The sequence below is a fragment of the Ambystoma mexicanum genome, chromosome 8, assembly GCF_040938575.1.
Source record: "Ambystoma mexicanum isolate Mex_15411 chromosome 8, UKY_AmexF1_1, whole genome shotgun sequence".
NCBI classification, from domain to species: domain Eukaryota; kingdom Metazoa; phylum Chordata; class Amphibia; order Caudata; family Ambystomatidae; genus Ambystoma; species Ambystoma mexicanum.
The window spans coordinates 1,235,954,984-1,235,977,725 of record NC_090929.1 but is presented as its reverse complement, the minus strand read 5'-3'; the positions used below and the strand labels follow the sequence as shown (position 1 = coordinate 1,235,977,725).

At 47.6% G+C, this 22,742-nt stretch overlaps 1 protein-coding gene across 6 annotated transcripts in view; it reads left to right on the top strand.

Moving 5' to 3' along the window:
• Positions 1 to 22,742, top strand: part of PLCE1 (phospholipase C epsilon 1) — a 3,624,599-nt gene that overhangs the window by 2,499,250 nt on the left and 1,102,607 nt on the right. For all 6 annotated transcript variants that reach the window (XM_069611343.1, XM_069611341.1, XM_069611340.1 and 3 more), the window contains 3 exons: positions 11,997 to 12,113; positions 12,197 to 12,355; positions 21,835 to 21,964. In XM_069611343.1, the coding sequence (XP_069467444.1) occupies positions 11,997 to 12,113; positions 12,197 to 12,355; positions 21,835 to 21,964 (406 nt within the window). The remainder of the gene's footprint in view (positions 1 to 11,996; positions 12,114 to 12,196; positions 12,356 to 21,834; positions 21,965 to 22,742) is intronic.

Below are 22,742 nucleotides of genomic sequence, written 5' to 3'. Positions count from 1 at the left end.
CGCACTAGTCTTGGAAGCAAGACGAAACTGAGCAACACAGGTTCGATGCCCGGTTTGCGCTTAGAAACCGCTGGATATTAAGCGTGTTATAAATAACCCGTTACATATTACATATGCCAAACATACGTTGCCCCCAGCCTAGATTCTCTTCACTGTGGACCCCAGCGGATGGCAATTGCAGGGTCAGGGATTGAATAAGTGGTATGTAACTGCCTGGGGTCCATAGGAGACTGCCTATGCTACTTAGGAGGGGAGGGACAGGGTAATGTCCAAAAATGGGTAACGCAGGCTGTGCACTCCTTCAGCTGCTTCAGCCCAGGAGGAAATTATTAGGGGCCGCCAGAGAAGGCCGCTGGGCTGTGGAGCAAAGGTCACTAGATCAGGTGGACACATTTTGCTACCAGCAACCCAGAGAAGACTCAGGCCATTAGGGAGACGTCATGTGTTCCAAATGGTATCTCAAAGGGACAGGCCATAAAATGGTAAACGCAACATCAGGTGTCAATTCTCACCAGCGAATGGCTAGTGCAAAGGCGTAGCCAGGATTGTCGAACAAGTGGGGCCTGAACATTATGTAGTTGGGCCCAACACAGTGAAATTAACGTCTATAAATGCCCACACAGCGCTGCTAAATAGGTATTACAGATTTGGGTGTGCATTGCCCGCTCAGGCCCTACCCTGTCTACTCCTTTGGGCTAGTGGTTAGTGCAAATCTTGCACCCTGAAATGATACAAAAAATACATCCTGGCTAAAAGAGATTTGAGGCCCCTACTTTACTTCAGAATGCTGTCTAATGCTTATGACGGTATCATGTTTTAGGCTTTGTTTTTAATTCTTTCTACTTAATGGAGGCAAGGCTGCGATTGGTGGAAATAAAATACATGCAGTGCATATGCTGAAACAGAATTCATGAGATGGGTTGGATAGACAAAATAAATTGTGTAAGATGTAAAGAGGAACAGGGAGACCTTATCTATCCAGTTGGTGTTTTAGAAGTGCTCAAAGATTCTAGATGAACATGCAGATGTTTGTCAGCAATGAGGGGGCGGAAGGTGGTGTTAGAACACAAGATAGCGGTGTTTGCTCTTCTATGGGATCTAGACATCACCCATTATGTCACACTATTCATTTTCCCTGGTGTTTATTGTAGCAAGGAATGACATTGCAGAAAAATGGTGGAAGACAACCCCACTGTACAATATTACATATTTCCAAGGAATGGATTGCTTTAGGAGGATGTATAAGAGCAGTGGATGCATGCAAAACTGGGAGAAGATGTGGAGTCCATGAAAATAGTACTTACACACATGAGTGGGTACCGGAGGATCAAGGAGTGATGTACACTTTAGTAGGGCATAATGCAAAGAACACAGCCTGTGATATGCAGGGTCAATCTACACATGTAGCTGGTACTGCTAGAAACCATTTTCTGTCTGATATTATAAGATGTTACATTTTTTTGTATGAAAGATAGGAAAGAAACCTTTAGTAAAAACAAATATTATGAAAAGAGACATTGGGCCTCATCAATAGTTTGGTAGTATCCTGGCGGTAAATCTGCCGGAATACCGCCAACCCAAATAGTGTTACCACAACTCGCTATGGCGCTATTAGCTGTGTTTAGGCTGTTACTCCCCATTTTGTTCAGAGTCCATAGGACTCTATGGGACAATATCAGTGCTATTAACGCCATTACTAATGGCGCTGCAGTAATACTGCCGAAAATGGGTGGAAAGTGGCAAGATTTACTTTCAGCTCAAAGCTGGAGGGTAAGTCTGCTGTTTCCGCCCAAACTCCTGATTGGGTGGCGTGGGAATGTGCCACCGCATTTGTACCGCTCCGCCCAACCCCTGAAGAGGCCCATTGACTGCCAGTCACTACGCGAAAATTTATTTTTGTTTTTTCGTTCATTCTTATATTTAAAAGCATTTTTTTTTAATGGCTGCCAGTCTTTTGAAATCTCGTACCACTCCATGGATTCTGCAGGTACCATCAAGGATCAGGAGTGCTGCTGTCACATGGAATCCGTTAAGAAGCACTTGGGGTCTGAAACTCACTGTGTGGGCAAGACTAGCTGACATTTGAGCTATAATATTCTCCATTGTTGCTGGTCTGACTCTTCAAGATGACAACACTGCTGGTGGAAAGGAAGATTCCAAAGGTTGAATGGGGCCGAAGGGGGAAAATTTGTGGAAGTGCATGGGGCAGTCGGAGTGAAGTCCTACTGCATAACCAAGACCCCAGAGGTACTGAAGGTTGGACCATGCCAGACCCTACAGAGGGTGTTCCTGGATGCATGCAGTACCTATCAATGAGAGCCGTTAGACATAAAAGCACAAGGCTGGGGCTCTTTTCTTGAAATGACGCTGAGGTACCATCAAATGCAGCTTTTGATGTAGTGTTGGATCTCTGGAAGAGTTAGAGCCCTATTGAATTATCCAAATGAAGTGGAGCCAGAAGTGGAGTCCTGCGCAATGGAGTAGAAGTGCAGATGCTTTCTTCAAATTACATTGCAATGCCCTGTGCAATGCCTTGAGATAACCCCCTTCGAATTCCACAAGGTGACTGTGAGTTTACAAAAGGTGAGAAGACCCGCCTTCATTCTATTAATACTACTGATGCTGCTTTTTTGCAATAAAACGGCCAACATAAAACAGGTCATTGTGGCTGTTTACACTGAATTGAGACACACTGACTGGAAGGATCATCGTGGTGGAGTTGCTTGTCCAAACGGAAGACAGAAGGAAATCTGGAGCAGGTTTGGGTGGCCACAGAGAGCTCTCTGTACAGTTGTAAAGCATTCCAAAAGTATACAGTCTCTTAACTATTACAGGGCTGAAGATAAATGAGTAATTTGAAAAGCACAGAAATTAGATTCTGATTTGTGCCATCTGGATACCTCCTTTGCCAGGTTAGGATATTCTATGACCATCTATGAAGACCATGATCCACAAAGAAGGGGTATTCAGTTGGTTGTAGATTGACTCGACTACCATCAAGGATCTACAATCTGGGGGAGACTGGAACATGGAAAATCATAATTGTAAAGATGAATTGCTCATCATAGACTTGATATCGAAAGCTGCATCCTGGGAGAAAGATGAGCATTGTAGTAGACTGTCGAACCCTTTTCTTTGAATTTAACACAGAGACATTGATATACAAGAAGGAATTGTTTGCGATCAAAACATAGCTACAGAAAGAGGCATTCCATGTGTGAACCTGTGTAGTTTTCTATCAGGTAGAAGCCCCTAAAGCGTTCATGTAATATATTACAAACAACAAGTGTGAGGCTCTGCATGTGGTAGAGTTGTAGTCTTTGTGTGACGTGGGGGTAAAAGTTTGGCCACAGGTACTAAAAGGAGTGAGTGTAGTCATCCCGGTGTAGTATGGTGGATGGGGTGATTGAGAGTTAAATCCTGTGTGTCTTGATTTGGTTTCACTCCTTTGTGACCTTGGTTTCTCTCTTTTCATTTGTTTTTGTATTTGTAAGGTGCCTATATTCCAAAGTGGATGTTGATTGTATTTTGTTTTTCACATCTATGTCAGCATATTTTGAGAAGCTATACTGTGGTGGGCAAGCGTATTACAGGCTTTTGGGTGCATTTCCTAAACAATTAACCTTCAGCAGAACAGGCATATCTTTTAAACTGTGTACATTTCGGGAAACCTACATATCTGACAAACTGGGAGTGACCAGTGAAACAAACATGTTCCCTGAACTGTGAGCACTCAACAAATAAAGTATACTTGTGCAATCCAAGTGAAGCAAGGATCCTGAACGCAATGCACTGTTTGGCTGAAGTCTGCACATGCTCCCCCACAGACTGTATCGCAGATAACAGCAGAACCACAAGTAAACACAGTACGAATTACAAGATTATGCTGAAGCACGGCACCCTTTTAAAGTCTCCGAACAAATAATTAAGAACAATAAGGGAAAATGATCATTTATCCCAAACAAAGAGGATAACAATCAGGCAATTGAACAACATCACAACCATATTACAGAAAGGACAAATCAGGGACTTAAAACAGGCCAACTACAGAAAAAAACAATCCCAAATGGGCTTACACAGAGTACCCTCAACCGAGATGTATTAAAGTGGCTGAGAAGGACCATTTAAGGGGACAAAAAGGAAGAAAGCAGACATGCTGCTCTCTCTTCCCTCGTGGACAAGGGAGTACTCTATTTGGAACAAAGTAACCCACCTGCTGGCAGCAATAGAGCAGAAACTCTGCCAAATACACACAAGAATCCACGCCTCTTAGAACTGTGCTGGGCTGGGCGTGGTACATGTTGCTGGGTGTTGTCATGAAAACAAAAGGTGTGAATGGAAGCTGAAGACAGGAACCCTCCCAAGAAAAGCCTGAGAAGAAGCAAACACTGGCAGGAGGATGAGAATATCATCTGCCTGACAAGGACCAAGGTGGAAAGGAAGGAATTCTCTTTCTAACATACAAAGACAGGAGGTGGTGGAAAATCCTCAGCATAGTGTTGAAGTTGAACTCCAGGCCATGGAGAGACATAACGAGTTTGGAAACCATGAATAAGAAGGACATGGAGAGGCCTAAGAGAATTGTGAAGCAGCAAACTCATTTGACAGCTAGATGTCGTGAAGAGTCCTCAAGAATTTGGAAACCAGGAACAGGAGGGACATGCAGAGGCTTAAGCACATTTTGAAGAAGTGCACTGAATTTAGAAGCTGGAGACCATGGAGAGGCCTCAAGAAAGAAACTGTACCGAAGAAGAAGAAACTGGGTGGAAGACCGCAGCTATGAATACCCTTGGAAGTGACTTCCCAGATGAGCATCTTGTGTTTTCTTATAAATTAGGGTGGGACATTTATGAAGGAGGTTTATGATAATTTCTGCTGGCTAGTCTTTAAACATTTGTTTGTAGTCTGTAGGCTAAAGGACTTGTTAAGCATAGTTTGAGACATTTCTGTTCGAAGGGATTGTGTCCTCCGACGTATTCCTTATCTTTGATAATACGTTTCCAGCTTGCTGGCCTCGGAAATTTTTTCTGTAGAGGGCGCTGCGCGTCGACGTCCGCCGAGTCGATGTCCCTCGACGGCCACCGTATCGGCGCCAACGTCACCATGCCCATAAATAGCCACGCGCTGCGTCCGTTGCTTAGTTCCGTTTTTCTGCGCTTTGTGGGGCCACGGAACGTCGTTGCTCAGTTCAGTCAGGATAGTTATCTATTTCTACTCGAATATACCTTATAGTTCTCGATGGCTTCTTCATCAGAACCGACGCCGCCGCGATCCGGCTTCAAGAAATGTCGAGACTGCGATAAAAACATGTCAATAACGGATCCACACAGGATCTGCTTATGGTGCTTGGGATCCGAGCACCATTGTTCGGAGTGTGAGGACTGCATGTCCATGACGGCGAAAGCCTTGAAGGAGCGCAAGGGGAAGCGCGAGAGAGGTAAGTCAGCCAAAACCTCCTCGAAAGTTTCGTCGGCTGAGTCGAGACATTTGTCTCCTCGCCGTCGAAAACATTCCCATTCTAGATCTCGAAGCAGCTCCCACCATTCGTCGAGATCAAGACACTCAAAAAAGAGACGTCGAAGGTCCCATTCCTCGTCGTCTTCTGTGTCCCCAGAAAGAGTCTCCTGTCCCACCAAACACAGTTCTCAAGCTGAGTGGGAGGAAAAGGTTAAGCGTCTTCGAGAACGTCACCTCGACCCCCTCGAAGACAGCTGAGGGTGATACCCCGGGTGAAAAACCCAAAAAATCAAGACGCTGCGAGTCGCAGCGCCCGGCGAAACATTCCACCCGAGAGCGCCATGAGCCATTGGGTAAGAAGGCACAGTCTTCGACGCCGTCGTCGAGGATTCCTTCGGCGCATGGATCGGCGCCATCGACGCCGTTGTCGAAGGGTTCCTCGACGCATCGGTCGATCGACTCGACGCCATCGTCGATGCCGACATCGACGCTGATGAAAGAGAGGACCAAGGCCACCCCACAGCCAACGGTGATTTCAAGGGCCTCCGGCACGACGCTGAGACTGTCGTCGATGCCCTCGAGTAGGATCCCGATCCTCTCGAGTTCTTCGAGACCCCTTCCAGTTTTTTCGATGCCGTTTTCGGCGCCTTCGAAGCCTGTTACATCGGCGTCGACGGCATCAACGTTTTCTCGTCCAATAACAATGAGTTTGGCTCCTTCTGCCTTAGAAATGGGTTTTACTCCATTTCAGAGGTCAGAATACCCTGGACTTTCTTCAATTTATGAAGAAGGGGAAGATTCTGACCAGGAAACATTCGGGTTACAGAGGACCACACTGCCTATTGCAGAGGATTTCACCTCTGAGGAAAGAAGGCTGAAGGAACTACCGGAGTCACTACATGAGGCAAGTGGGCTGGTCACTTCCCCAGAAGTGGAATTTGTTAAGCCAGACCCAGGGGAACATGCCGAAACACCATATAGAACCCTGATGGCAAGAATAATTGTGTTTATGGGTTGGTCTGCGCCTTCACCTGTTTTCCAACAGGATGACCTAACAGATATATTGGACAAAGGCCCACAGGGGGACCCGGTGGTCCCCTTCCATGCAGCCATACAAAGAAAAATTGCATCTAATTGGGAAACTCCCAAAGTTATCCCTGCAGTCAATAGAAGATTGTCAACCAAGTATAGGGTAGCGGCTGCTGACCCTGAATACCTGTCAAAACACCCGACCCCAGAGAGCCTGGTGGTTCAAGCGGCAACTTCATCTAGCAGTAGGACCGCTTACCCTACTGTCCCACAGGATAGAGATGACAAGATGTACGACTCTATGGCAAAGAAAGTCTTCTCTGCCTGTAGTATGGCGTTGAAGTCCATCAACGCCACCTGTACGCTCGCCAGGTTCAGTCACACACTATGGGAGTGTGCTTCATCAGCGGCTGACTGCATACCCGAAGGAGAGGAAAAGGAAGCATTCCTTAACATTATTAAAGATGGCAAAGATGCCATGTGCGAATCATTTCAAACTGGCATCGATTCCGCTGACAATATCAGCAGGGCCATGGCGGCAAGTACAACAATCCGCAGGCATGCATGGTTGCAAAATTCGGGCTTTGCCCCTGATGTACAGGCCAGACTTTTGAATATGCCCTTTGACGGCTCTTCATTAATCGGGAAAAAGGCTCATGACAGTCTGGAAAAGTTACAGACTTCTAAAGCAGCAGCAAAATCTTTAGGAGCTGCTATCCGCCAAACTCCTTTTCGCCCCTCAGGAAGCTCTGGGAGAGGAAAGTCCTTTAGCTATTATTACGCATTCGGGAAAGGCAGAGGACAGCCGGCTCAAAGAGGCCAAAGGAGATCCACCCGAGGTGGACAGGTCAACAGTACTAAGACCGCAGCAGCAGCAGGTGCCTCTTTACCCTCGGCATCTGCATCAGCCGCCCCCAAACCACTCTGAGGCCTTCCCACACAATACACCTGTAGGGGGCAGGTTAACTCACCATCTGACGGAATGGCAGGCTATAACGTCAGATGCTTGGGCATTGGAGACAGTTGCCCAAGGTTACTGCCTACCCTTTCTACACATTCCTCAGAGTCATCCACCGGGGAACAGCTCTCTAAAAGTTCCAGACCAGCTCCTCTTGCAGGAAATTATAGACCTGCTAGAGAAAGGTGCCATAGAACCGGTACCTGTAGCGGACAGGAACAAGGGCTGGTACTCCCCCTACTTTCTCATACCAAAGAAGGACAGAGGACTGAGACCCATCCTGGACTTACGAGAATTGAACAGGTTCCTCAGGAAGGACAAGTTCAAGATGGTAACTCTCTCTCAGATCCTTCAGGCCCTCCAGCTCCAGGATTGGCTGGTATCTCTGGACCTTCAGGATGCTTATTTCCATGTGCCAATCCATCTCAAACACAGGAAATACCTGAGGTTCGCAATTGGTGACTCTCATTATCAATTTCGAGTTCTGCCATTTGGGCTGACCTCCGCCCCGAGGGTCTTCACCAAGCTGATGTGGGTAGTGGCGGCGAGTCTAAGGAGGGAAGGGATCCACGTCTACCCCTACCTGGACAATTGGCTGATCAGGGCCGTATCTTCGGAACAGGCCTAGGCCCAGCTAGATTATGTCTGCCACTTCCTTCACAGACAGGGCTTCTCCCTCAATTTAAAGAAGTCACAGATGATACCATCACAGAGACTCCAGTTCATTGGAGCGGTCCTGGACACTTCCATGGGAAAAGCCTCGCCACCAGAGGTGAGGGCTCAAGATATTCTACAGATGGTCACCAAGTTTCAAAATGCCCAACGTCTACCAGCCTTCGATTTTCTGAGGTTGCTAGGCCTCATGGCATCCTGCATCTTCCTTGTGCCAGAGGCTCGCCTGAGAATGAGATCTCTTCAGTGGGCACTGAGAAGTCAGTGGTCGCAATTCTCAGGGAGAATGACAGATCTCCTCCGGATTCCGGACAAGGTAGCCCGCGACCCGCAATGGTGGCCCTATCCAGAGAACATCTTGAAAGGAGAACTGTTTTAGCAACCATGGCCGGAGATAACAGTAGTCACAGAAGCCTCACTCACGGGGTGGGGAGCCCATGCCAACGACTTGACCATCAGCGGTCGTTGATCTCCATCGGAGTCCAGACTACACATCAACCCGTTAGAGCTGAGAGCGATCAGACTAGTGCTGAAAGCTTTCCTGCCATCAGTACAGGGGAGAAATGTCCTGATAATGACGGACACCACGGTGGCCATGCACTACCTCAACAAAAGAGGAGGCGTAGGGTCACTGCCACTGTGCAGAGAGGCGATGCAGCTCTGGTTTTGGGCAATCCAAGAAGGAATCTCTCTATCGGCAGTCCACCTAGCCGGAGAGAAGAATTTGACAGCGGACGCTCTGAGCAGGCAGAGCACAGTCTCCCACGAGTGGGAGCTAGCTCAGGAAGTTCTTCAAGAGATCTTCGCCCTTTGGGGAACCCCTGAGGTGGATCTGTTCGCCACAAGCACCAACAGGAAGTGCGATCTGTTCTGTTCAAGGGAATTTCCCCCGAGAGGAGCTCTAGGAGATGCGTTCGTAGTGGACTGGGAGTTTCCACTCCTTTACGCGTTCCCACCAGTCCCTGTTATTCCTCAAATGATCAGGAGGTTGAGAAGATTCCGGAAAACCATGATCCTAATTGCCCCGGATTGGGCCAGGAGAACATGGTACCCGGACCTTCTAGATATGTCCATCTGTCCTCCAATCCGTCTTCCACTCAAAGAGAATCTTCTCTCGCAGATGGGAGGTCAGGTTCTCCATCCAGACACCAGAACCCTCAACCTTCACGCTTGGCTTCTGAAAGGTTGAGGTACAAGGATTGGGATCTCCCTGATGACGTCATGGAGGTGTTGCTTTCGGCCAGAAGACCAGCAACAAAGTCTTTATACCGCTGCCGTTGGAACAAATTTTGCAGCTGGTGTAGGGAACAGAATGTCAACCCTTTTTCATGTGGTACACCAACGGTGTTATCATTTCTACTCTACTTGGCAAACTCAGGCCTTCAAGTGGGTACTGTAAAAGGCTATCTGGCAGCGCTCTCTATCTTCAAGCGCACTGCGGAGGAACCATCGTATTTCAAAATTCCTCTAGTGGTACAATTTCTCAAGGGACTAACTAATGTTTACCCTCCAAAACCATTCCAGGTTCCTTTATGGGACTTAAATTTAGTCTTAAACTTCTTAATGGGCACTCCATTCGAACCACTTCACTCTTGCGCGCTGAGATTTCTCACGCTTAAAACTGTCCTATTAGTAGCACTAACATCTGCTAGGAGGGTGAGTGAGCTACAAGCTCTCTCCTGTAAACCCCCACATACAATCTTCCACAAGGACAAAGTTGTCCTACAGGTGAAGCCTAATTTCCTCCCAAAGGTGGTTTCTGAATTTCATATTACTCAGAAAATTACCTTGCCTTCATTCTACCCTCCTCCCCATCCGGGGAAAGAGGAGGAAAGGCTACAACTACATGGGCTGGACCCTAGGCGAGCTCTCAGCTTTTACATCAGCAGAATGGCTAGGATCAGGCAAGCAGACCAACTGTTTGTAGGATACCCAGGTCACAAGTTGGGACTACCCATAACAAAACAAACCATCTCCAGGTGGATTATTTTGGCCATCCTGGAATGTTATAGACTAGCAGGGAAAGAGCCACCCTAAAATCTCAGGGCTCATTCAACCAGGGGTATCGCAGCCTCTTCGGCTCTCCAAAGAGGGGTACCGGTCCGGGACATATGTGCGGCTGCCACATGGTCGTCCGCACATACATTCACAAAATTTTACAATCTGGATTCCTCCACTGCTCAAGAGACCAGATTTGGCAAGGCCGTATTACATTCGGTCCATCCCTAAAGGGATACAAAACACTATCACTCCCACCTCCAATTACATGCCACTGCTATGGGAGTCTATCAAAGATAAGGAATACGTCGGAGGACACAATCCCTTCGAAGAACAAGTTACTTCTTACCTGGTAACGTTCTTTCGACGGGATGTTCCTCCAACGTATTCCTTATCGCCCCTCCCAACCATCCCCGCAGTGATAACTTCCCGTGTTGTTACAGCTTACGCTCCTTCAAGGTCACTAACCAATTCAGGCATGACTTTTCTTATGCTACACAACGGAACTGAGCAACGGACGCAGCGCGTGGCTATTTATGGGCATGGTGACGTCGGCGCTGATACGGTGGCCGTCGAGGCACATCGACTCGGCGGACGTCGACGCGCAGCACCCTCTACAGAAAAAATTTCCGAGGCCAGCAAGCTGGAAACGTATTATCAAAGATAAGGAATACGTCGGAGGAACATCCCGTCGAAAGAACGTTACCAGGTAAGAAGTAACTTGTTCTTTGCCATCATCTTTGGACTTGGTTTATTAGAATAGGGTGTCTCTGGGGGGACAAATACTCGTAAGATTATTTTATGAGACTTTTATGTTGGCTGTAGTTGAAATCCTAAGGTGCTGGGAACACCTTTAAGTACTAACTTTATGCTATTCCATCCTTGGCACTGCTTTACAGCATTATCTTCTATTAATTGTAGATAATTTCCCTAATTTCTGTAGGCATTTAACCAACCCATACCCCAAATCCACATCTAGTAATAAAGCCACTTTCAACTTGACTTCTGACTGTATTGTATCTTTGCTCGACATTACTACAACTTAAAGCTTCATGTGGCATAATTATAATGTGTGTTCTTATATAGCAATGCATGCAGGACTAGTCCCGCTTTTAAGCGCTACAATAACACGTTATGATTACGCAATCTGATGGTAGTCAATTTATCGACCTTTGCAGCATGAAGGGCTAAGTCTGCTGTGGTAAGTCAGAATCAATTAATGTATAAGTCAGAGCTGAATCAGAAAGGGAGGAGAGGTGGCACTTTCTTTTAAGTTGATTGGCTCGACCCAACTTTCAAGACTGGCCTGTCCCGTCTTTCTGCAGCTTTCCTCTGGTGTAATGAGGGATTTCATCATAGCTAAGCCATGCAGACATGTGGTGGACTTTACTGTGGCGAATGTCTCACCACGGACAAGTCCATTATCTGCTGGCATGGCCAAACCTTAGTGACTGCTGGTCCCCACAACAGACAGGCACCTGCTAGATGCCAAGCAGGTAGCAGGTTTAAGAGGTGGAAGCCCACTGCTTCATGCTGAAATATTAAACCGTAACAATCTGAGGACTATATTTATTTATTTTTCAGGCGCAATTCTTTTTTCAGTAGAGTGTCCATTTCAGTTTTTATTCGCCCTTGATAGTTTCCAATAGATGTGGTCTGCTTTATCCATTTTTGCATGGCAACGCATGCTAATGATGAATGCCAACATCCTCATATCTGTAGCCATGTTTAAAATGCTTTAGAGGCTATCTCAGAGGAAAAATACGTTTCACGGGGTGGATCTTTGGTGAAAACAACTCAATGTTTTGTTGTAACTAATAAAACACAATAGATATGTTTTACATGCAGCATTTCTTTACAGTTGTATAACGTTTATTTTCAGGATGTTGTTGAAGCCATTGATCGCAATGCTTTCATCAACTCAGACATGCCAATCATCATATCGATAGAGAATCACTGTTCATTACCACAACAAAGGAAGATGGCTGACATTTTTAAGGTAAGTATTTTTATTTTTGCTGTATGCATCTTCAACAAACGTCGGTTTTTGCACTTTTATGGTTGCTGTGTTTCATATTTCAGGCTGTGTTTGGAAATAAGCTAGTCACCAAGTTCTTATTTGAAAGTGACTTTTCTGATGATCCAATGCTTCCCTCGCCCTGGCAACTAAGAGGGAAAATACTTCTCAAGAACAAAAAGCTTAAGGCTCATCAAACACCAGTGGATATATTAAAACAAAAGGTATGCTCTGTTTAAGCAAGTATGTACTACCTATAGCCAACATCTTGCCAATGTGTTTTTCATGTTGAATGCTTGTTTCTTTCCATATTATTTGCATTAGCTTTGGGTATTTTTCTCGCAGTGATCCATGGAATAAAGACGTATATAGATGTAACATTTGTGATTATCCTGAGGTACCATCGTCAACTCCCATTGTATTCCGTAGTTATATTATCATATGGTTCATATTATTTTTCTACTGAAGAGGTGTTGGAAATTATTGCACCACTCTGGAGCCTTCAAAAGCCTTTTAAGGTAGTTATATTCACCTAGACTGTCACATATCTTTATCTTATCTCCAGTTGTAAGAATTGTGAAGGCATCATGAAGGAGGACACAGACAACAGCTTCCAAATTGAAAATAACCGATTTTATTAACTTAAATGTCAGGATGGAAAAGGACCTAACTTTCCCTATGCTAAGGTGGGATTTTCTACCTTAATAAAACTAAGGACAGTCTGAGTCAAAGAGTTCAACTTACAAATCTGTCTGTGTCCAAACCCTATACTTGCCCTCACAACTATAACTGTACAATCTTTAGGGATGTCAGCAACCAAAAAAAAACGGTATTTAACACAAAGTTCTGAGATTCTTCCAGCTCATAGCTTCCTTTCAGCTCCCTTCCCCAAGTATAAAACAGTTTCACAAGAAAAGTCTCAAAATTCCCTTTCTTAGATTTAGGACGCAATATTCTTAGTCAGGTCTCTGGGTTGCCTTTGCCCTAAGTGAGGACTTGGGGTACTTTTCTCCAAGTTCCAAGTCACATAGTTCAAACATCCTTGACATTAAATGCTCCTGTTTGGGACTCAGGGTTCCCTTCTCCAAGTTTCAAATCACATAGTTAAAACAACTACAAATTCTCCAGCATGGGGTCTGGCATGGATTCACATGCTCATGAATATTCCCCGTCGTCAGGCTGGGAATCCTCGGTAAAGAAAATAAAATCAGTATCAGTTTCGTTTCTGATCTGTCTTTCTTAGTAGTAACCAATCACTGATCTCTGGGTCATAGTGCCCCCAGCCAATGACTGCCCTCTCCCTAAGCCCCTCCCCTGGCAGCCATCCTCAGATTTATACTGCACGCTCAAGTGTTGGGAGTCCTCGTTTTTAGCTCTTGAGCTTTTGCTGCGTTTTCGGGCTTTTTCAAGGAGATTTTTTCATTTTTCGGTCAAATAGAGCCTCATGCTCCACCGTGTCTACATCCGATCAAGTGGCACCCGTTTCAGATTTTCTACGCCCCTCAAGGGTGAAGTTTTCGTCGAGTTACGCTTCTTGGAGGAGTCCAGAAGTTTCTGCGGCCTACCCGGACATGGCTCAGGAGAAGAGAAGCTCGACGCCCGGAAAGCTGTTCAGGGTTTGCCCTGGATGCCAGCTGCAGAATGTGTTCAAGGAGGACGAGCACTCGAAATGTCTTTACTGCCTTCATGAGGACAAAACGCACGTGGAGAAGGACTGTGCGTTTTGCGGGAACATGTCAGAACGGACCATCAGGGACCGACACCTTCGTCTCTCCAACTGACTGGAAGGAAAGAGCCCATCAGGTGAGAAGAAGAAGTCCGAGCGGTCTTCTAAGTCCTGTGAGGGCGGCCCGGCGACGGGGGCCCAACAGAAGACAAAGCACCGCGAGTCCACGGGCACTGAGGAGGCTACACCAGTGGAGGCGACCTCGGGGCCCGAGTCTCCCTGCCACCGTGGAGGGAAGCCTCTTTCAGGCCCATCGAGAAGACCCCCGTGAAGACCCCAGCGGAAAAAGAGGGGGGGAGCCGGTGGCCATTGTGGACACTGACACAGCCTCCGCGGAGGAACTGGTTGAAGTCTTGGAGCGCCTCGAGGAGGGCCCCGAAGAGGCCCAGTCCCACGGGAGGGATCCCGACAAAGGGGACGACGAGACCGCTGGCGGCGCCGGCGAGGTTCCTAGTCACCTGTCGTGCCCGTCGCTTCTGGAGCCGCAGGACAACTTGGCAGCCATTTTGTTGGCAATACAATCCTTATGTTCGGAGATAAGGACGAAATTGCCCCTACCACCGACGGAGGAGCTGGAACCAGGCCCGACGGAAGAGCCAGAGCCAGGCCCGTCGGGAGGTCCCCCAAACAAGAGAAGACGGACCCATCCAGCCCCGCCTTTTCAGCCCTCGCGGCCTGCTCAGCCTTTGCCCTCGTCCCCTGTACCTGGGGATGACACAGGAACGGACACGGCCACGACGGGTACGGATGACAGGACATAGCTCCCATCGCCCCCAGCCCGGGCCTCCCCGCCCGACGAGATTGGGTCTTTCCACGCTATGATCGCTTTTTCAGCTCTGCCCCGAAGACAAGAATAAGGAAGGTTTCCTTTACCAATGGCACGAGGCCAAGAGAAAGACAGTCCTCGCTGTGCCTCTGCTGGATGACATCTGGGTCGAAGGTCTCACCCTTCTCAAGAACCCGTCTACGACGCCTGCCAAGAGGGATCGGTACGAGAAGAAGTACCGGGTCCCCGGCACGGCACCTTTGTGCCGTAAGGTGCAACCGACCCCTGACTCGGTCGTCTCAGCGGCGGCCAAGAAGAAAGTGGGGGGGGCATCAGCCTCAACGTCAACTTCCCCGCCGGATGGCAAAGGAAAGAAGCTGGATGCAATAGGACGACGAGTTATCTTGTCGGCGGCAACAACGATTAAAGCGACAACGCCCTTGCGATCGTGGCCCGCTATGACTTCCTACCGGACGACAAGAGGGTTGAGGCCCTGGAGATCTTGCAAGAAGGTGAGGTGGCATCGGACCATGCCATAACGGTGGCAATGGACATTGCTGACACCGGTTTCCGCCAGCTAGGCAACGGCGTTTGCCTCAGACGACGAGGGTGGCTCAAGGTGACGGAATTCCACCAGGACGTACAAGCCAAGGTTTTGGACATGCCGTTCAACGGGAACAACCTGTTTGGGAAAACAGTGGATGAGTCCCTCCAAGCCATCAAGGCGGACACGGAGACAGCTAAGGCCCTGGGAGTTATCCAGCAATGAAGGCCGCCCTTTCGGAGCTCCGGAGGCAAGCAGAGTGCCTCCAAGGGATTTGGCGGTTGCTCCTCTACGTACCGCCAAGCCGTCCGCTCCTCGTTGCAGGAAGCCTATAGAGGACGAGGCAAGTCAGGTGGATCCCGCCGTCGTCGCCAGGGAGGCCAAGGCGGCAAGGCATCCTCCAAGCAAGATTGAACTGACCGTGGCGTCGGGCCCCCACCGAAGCACCCCGGTGGGAGGCCAGCTGGCGAAGTTCGTCAGTGTGTGGGAGTCCATCTCCACCGACAGTTGGGTGCTGGATGCCTTGGCCCAGGGGCACGCCCTCAAATTTCTAAAGAAGTGCCCCCGCATTCCTCCCTTGGCCAGGAAAGAAAACCACGTCCCTCAACTGCTGTTGGAGGTAAGGGCGATGCTCAAGAAAGGTGCCATCGAGCTCGTCCCAAAGAGGCTCTGGGGCTCCGGAGTATACTCAAGGTACTTCCTTGTGAAAAAGAAGACAGGAGGGTGGCGACCCATCCTAGACCTGCGACGACTAAACAAGTACATCAAGGCACAGAAGTTCCGGATGGTCACCCTCCAGCACATGCTGGGACAGCTGGAGGAGGGCGATTTCCTGTCGTCGTTGGATTTGGAGGATGTATACTTTCACATTCCCATTCTAAAAGGGCACCGGAAATTCCTCAGGTTCGTGGTCCAAGGGTGGCACTACCAGTTCAAGGCCCTCCCGTTCGGACTGAAGTCGGCACCCAGGGTTTTTACCAAGTGCCTCACTCCAGTGGCGGCGTGGCTGCGCCTGCAGGGGATCCACGTCCACCCCTACCTGGACGATTGGCTCATCCGCGCAAAGACACGGGAGCTTGCCGTAGAACACACAGCGAAGACCATCCAGCTGCTCACGGACCTGGGATTCTCCATCAACTTCCCCAAGTCCCGCCTGGTCCCCTCTCAAGTTGCACTGTTTCTGGGAGCCAAGCTCGAAACAGTGGCGCGTCTGGCCTCGCCGTCGGAGGAAAGGACAAAGGCCATCCTAGGCAAGGTGCAGCATCTGCTGGCCACGACCGTGGCCAGAGTGATGTCCATCAAGTCCCTCCTCGGGATGATGTCCGCTTGCATTTATCTCGTGCGCCTGTGCAGGCTTCGGATGCGCCCTCTACAGGAGTTCCTCGACGCCCGCTGGATTCAAGCGACGGGCAGCTTTAAGGACAGGATCCCTCTCAACGACACCTTCTGACGAGCGATCCGGTGGTGGGGCACTCACGCTCATCTAGCGGCGGGGACAGACTTTCAGACCCCGGCCCACCAGGCGACGGTGACAACGGATGCCTCCCTGGAGGGGTGGGGAGCCCACACCGGAGATCTTCACGCGAGAGGCCTTTGGCTCCCGGAGGAGAAGCCGCTCCACATCAACATCAACATCCTGGAGCTCCGGGCAGTGTTCTGGGCCCTCAGGTCCTTTCTCCCGTCCCTCAAGGGCAAGGTGGTGAGGATCTTCACCGACAACACCACCACGATGTTCTACATCCAGAAGCAGGGCGGAACCAGATCCCCGGCCCTATCCAAGGAAGCCCAGGACCTGTGGCATTGGGCCGTTGCTCAAGGGATGTTTCTGGTGCCGTTTCATCTAGCAGGGATAAAAAACACCATCGCCGACTCACTCAGGAGAGAGCTGCGCTCGTGCCACGAGTGGGAACTACATCAGGATCAAGCGGACCAACTCTTTCAGCGATGGGGCAAACCCCAGATCGACCTGTTCGCGACGGCGACGAACTCCAAGTGCCAGAGGTTCACCAGCAGGTTTCCCCAACCAAGGAGCATGGGCGATGCTTTCTCATTCCCCTGGGACGGCCTGTTCCTATATGCATTTCCTCCATTGCCGTTGCTGCTCTGACTCATCAACCAGCTCAAGAGGTCCCGATGCAGAATGATCCTCGTCGCACGGGCGTGGCCGAGACAGATCTGGTTCCCGGACCTTCTGGACTTGTCAGCGTCCCCACCAGTCAAGCTGTCGACGGACGCAGATCTTCTCTCCAGAGAAGGAGGCGCCATCCTTCATCACGACCCGGAGACGCTGAACTTGCAGGCCTGGCTCCTGCAGCACTAGAGTTTGGAGGGTACGATATCCCGTCTGACTGCAGAGAGGTTCTTGCAAAGGCCAGGGCGTCCTCAACTCTCAAATGCTATGGACATAAGTGGAAGAGGTTCTCTGTCTGGTGCCGTGCACAGAAGATTAACCCTCTGCGGATTACGGCCCCTCAAGTACTGCCGTACCTACTGTCACTGGCCAAGGCTGGACTAGCTCACGCTTCCATCAAGATACATCTGGCTGCGATCTCCCGATACACCAGAACTACGGGACGGGCGTCCTTGTGGTCTTATCGCCTGGTGAAGGAATTCATGAAGTGACTGTTCCCATTGTTCCCGCCGGTGAAGGCTCCTGCACCGGCATGGGAACTCAACGTGGTGCTGTCTAAGCTCATGGGGGCACCATTCAAGCCTCTGCATTCGGCACCGTTGAAGTTCCTGTTGTGGAAGACAGCATTTCTTGTGGCCATCACCTCCACACGACGAGTGGGAGAGATCCAGGCCCTATCCTGCAAGCCTCCATACTTGACTTTTCACGACACGAGGGTGGTGCTGAGGACGCACCCCTCCTTTATGCCCAAGGTGCCGTCGGACTTCCACCTCAACGAGCCCTTGGTGTTACCAGTTTTCTTCCCGTCGCCTTCGTCGCCGGCCGAGAGGACTTTGCACTTGCTAGATATCGCTAGAGCGCTGAAGTTCTACGTGGACCGCACAAAGAGTTTTCGGAAGACATCACAGCTGTTTGTGAACTTTGGACCTGTGAACCAAGGGAAGGCTCTCTCGAAGGCTTCCATTTCCAGATGGCTCTCCGGCTGCATCATGCACTGTCACCGGTTGGCAAACCGACCGTTGCCCGGCCGTCCGAGAGCCCATTCGACCAGAGCGATCGCTGCTACCACGGCGTTCTTGTCTGGTGTGCCCCTGCTGGACATTTGCAGGGCTGCTACGTGGAGGTCGACGCACACCTTCACAAGATTCTACTGCATCGACCGGGATTCCAGGGAGGAGTCCAGAGTCGGCCAAGCAGTGCTGCGCAACCTGTTCGTCTGAAAGTGGGCCGGTGAGGAGGTAAGAGTGCTTAATGTTGAGTTTATGTAATGCTTAATGTTGAGCCTTTGCCACCTCCCGTGGTTGTGCATGTATGTACTGCTATGTATTCTTGTATTCATGAGCATGTGAATCCATGCCAGACCCCATGCTGGAGAAGATACAAGTCACTTACCTGTAACTGTTGTTCTTCAGCATGGGTTTGGCATGGATTCACATGCGAACCCTCCCTCCTACCCCTCTGCGGCTCTTCACTTGATCATACTGCCACTTTACATGCTACCAATTCTGAGGATGGCTGCCAGGGGAGGGGCTTAGGGAGAGGGCAGTCATTGGCTGAGGGCAGTATGACCCAGAGATCAGTGATTGGTTACTACTAAGAAAGACAGATCAGAAACGAAACTGATACTGATTTTTTTTCTTTACCGAGGATTCCCGGCCTGACGACGGGGAATATTCATGAGCATGTGAATCCATGCCAGACCCATGCTGGAGAACAACAGTTACAGGTAAGTAACTTGTTCCGTATCCTTGTCTCCACAGTTCAGTTAATGTTGTTATATATATTTGTTAAGTCAATTTGTAGCTTACACAATGGTTGAACATGTCACTGTAAATCAGGCTTCAGTATCCTTTGTTCGTAGGTTTCTTAAAGTCACATTAGATTTAGGTATACTTTGGTTTGTTTACAGTTATATTCCTTTTAGCACTTCAACAGATAATGGTTTGCTTGTAATGTTCATTCAACACATCAACATATAATGGTGTGCTTGAATTTTTAAAGTTTCTTTCCCCTTTTTGAGTTCCAAAGGCTTTAATTCTGTTTGGTAGCAAGGTTTTAATTCAGTTTGATATTCAATAATTGGCCTCTTGCGTATGGTTCCTTTTCACTTCATCTGTATTTTAATATCTGTTTGTTTCGCTTTAATTGCATGGTTCAATGTTCAGACACTGTTGAAAACGTGTTTCTTATCACACGCGATCACTCCACTACAAAGTATTCCTATCTGTTTGATGATTGACAATGAAAGGGATTGGAGACTTTAGACAACGTACTAGTCCGACGCACGCGACCACTCTGATACAAAATATCCCCATCGGTTTAATAATTAACAATGAAAGGGATTAGAGACTTTTTTAAAACGTGCTGTTCTGAAGCATGTGACCACTCCAATACACAGTATTCAGTAAATAAAGAGTTCACACACATGCGCACCGGGTTTCTCATTCACCAGAAACTCACCAGTCGCTTTAAAGGTTTGTGCTGCATCGCGGATCACGCGGCCTTCTGCCTTTAGTGTTGGGGCTCCAGTTCCTGCCTCTTAGACACTTCTGTGATGGTCCTCCAACACAGGAGAATGAGCACTTTTAGCAGAAACAAAAGGGACAGCCTTCCTGCACAGCTTTTTTTACCTACTTCGATCTGCTCCAGGGAGTTCCAACTGCCACGCCACGCTGTAGGTTTCTCCACTGCACGCACAAGCCTTATAGTCCTACTCCTGTCATTCCCTTTTTCCATTTGGTTGGGCTCCATTTATAAATCTGCAGCCCTTCAACAGGCTGCCGGTCTGGATGACCAATCAGCCTTGCCTGACCACAATTAAAGGGATATGCCAAACAGTACATCACATATTGCGCCAACCTCTTAATTATATCGACACAGATTACTTTTGTGCATAAATCTTCATTGATTATACTTGTTGGCACTCACCTCCAAAAACACTTTATGGAGCTAGTGTCAACTGTGGATCTAATCCTCAAAGCTCCTGAGATATACATTCTGAGATGCCTGAAAAAATATATGATTTTGAGAGTGAGGGGCTCTGCCTCACTTGGTGCCTGTGTTCTCCCCTTGTTTTCAGGCTTCTCGGAATTTATATCCCAGGAGCATGAGTGCCAACAAGTATAATCAATGAAGATTTATACACACAAATAATCTGTGTCGATATAATTAAGAGGTTGGAGTAATATGTGATGTACTTTTTGTATGGTTTATAGACTTTTGCTGGAAGACATCTTCCACATGATGATGCCATTGGGCTAGACAATATTGAAGATCTATCCTTATCCTGAAAAAGGTCGAGAAATAGCAGGCCAATTGTAAAAAAGCTGCCGTGTTACGACCGAAACATATGTGGATGTTGTGAATAAGGTTAGGTGCTATTTGACTCAAATACATACTTGCAGTTGATATAGGTGTAAGGAAATGATACACTGATGTGTTTAATAAAGGGTTTTGGATTCCTGTTTTTGTATAAAAAGTGATCATTGGATGTGTATGAATGAGAGTTTGTATGTATGGTGTAGTGAATCTAGTGATGTGTACTTTATATGAACCTATGTGCTCTATGAGCAAACAGTGTTAAGAAATTTAATAACATTTCTTTTTTTAAAAACTTGTGTTTGAAAAAAGTATGGTCAATTTGTTGTGAAAGTTACTCCTCTAACCTCATTTACCAAGGTCCATATTGTATATTGCTGTGTTACTTACCTGGAGGACCTGTGGTATTACAGGTACCCTTATAATATAACTATCTACTAGATGAGGCATCTGAGGGAGAATAATCCATAGAAACAACATTACTGTTAAGTAATTTCTCCTTCTCCCCTTCTCGGTCTACACTGCACCTAATTATATATAACCTCAATGAACCCAAACAAATAATCTTTGTAGTCTTTTTGGAAAATCCCTACTGCCATCATTCTACAGCAAGGGTTATCTACCCAGATTCATAACTAACCCTCCATCTCACCTTTGATGGTTTGGATTTACTAATGGGCCCAGGAATCTGGGTAAGGTGCTTTTGCAGAAGAACAGTTGGCCGGGAGGATAGCTCAGGGGCAACGCGTTTATCTTAGAAGCAACACGACTCATAGCAACACAGGTTCGAATCCTGGCTCGTGCTTAGAAATCGTCCCGATATTAAGTGCATTATAAAAAACAATTATTAGAATTATAATAAGAGTTGTTTCAGGTGAGTTACATTTTTTTCAGGCAGTACTTAAAATCATTAGAGAAGATTATATGCATATGTGTATCCTTTCGTAATCAGTTAGCAATTTCGAAATTTTAGACAACATTGCGTATGTGTGACTGTTGGAAATTATAGAAATAAACCTAGCACATTTCTGTGTCTGTCTTACACTCAAAAACACAATGATTGGTGTATTGGATGTTAACGATTCACTCTCAATCTGTGAAAATTTGACATGTGCAGTGCTATACGCAATGATATACTGTCCTAAATGTTTTGGGAAATTACCTATTGTCTGTCTTAAACAAGTTGTCTTTGGTAACATTGAATTTATTTTACCATAGGCTCACCAGTTAGCACATATGCAAGTGCAGGCTAGTAATGGCTGTAATACTGGCACCACTTCTACAAACAATGATGAAGAGGAGGATGAAGAGGATGAATATGATTATGACTATGAATCGCTATCAGATGGTAAGCGTTCATTTGAGAATGTTTCACAGAGAGTCGACTTTTATTTATTATTGAGGATATGCCTAGAACTATTATCTAAACAAAATAATTTTTCAGAAGGTCAATGACTAGCAGTTTCCCGGTACAAATACCATTCACAGACATTCATATATCGACAAGCTGCTTCTTTCCCATAATTCACCTTCCCGTGGATATAGTGCCCAGCTCGCTATTGCTACTCCAGCCGGGAGGAAAGTGCCTGGCCCATTTCTTAGTGCGCCAGTCCATTCGAAAGGGTATATTCCCCTTTGCACTCATAGTGGATGTCATGCCTTTCTCACACTTTACCGATGCAGAGGCTTTATCACCAATAAGGGATATAGTGCAGGTCCTGTCAAGAGTGTTAGGGCCTCCAGCTCGTAGGACCTTTCTTCTGTTTCAGCATCAGTAGCAATTTGTCTGCATGGCCATTTGTTTCAAGACCTTCAATACCCTTCATGGACCAATGTCATGCTCTCCTGAAGTGCCCCTGGAATCTGACTCTCATTTCCTTACCATGCTGCTGGCCCCTGCAGTCTTTCAATTGTGTCAAGTATCTCATCTCTTGTTAATTTTCTCTGGGATAGGTCATGTCACTGAATAGCAGCAATTATCCCTGCTGTGGTTCTTTGGTGTTCTGTGCTTTCATAAATCCTGACAGCCATCTTAGCATCAGATGATAGTTCTTCCTCCATTCCTACTCCTTCTTGCTCTGCTGCAGCTAATTGCCTCAGCTCTTCGTGGCCCTCCACCTTCCATG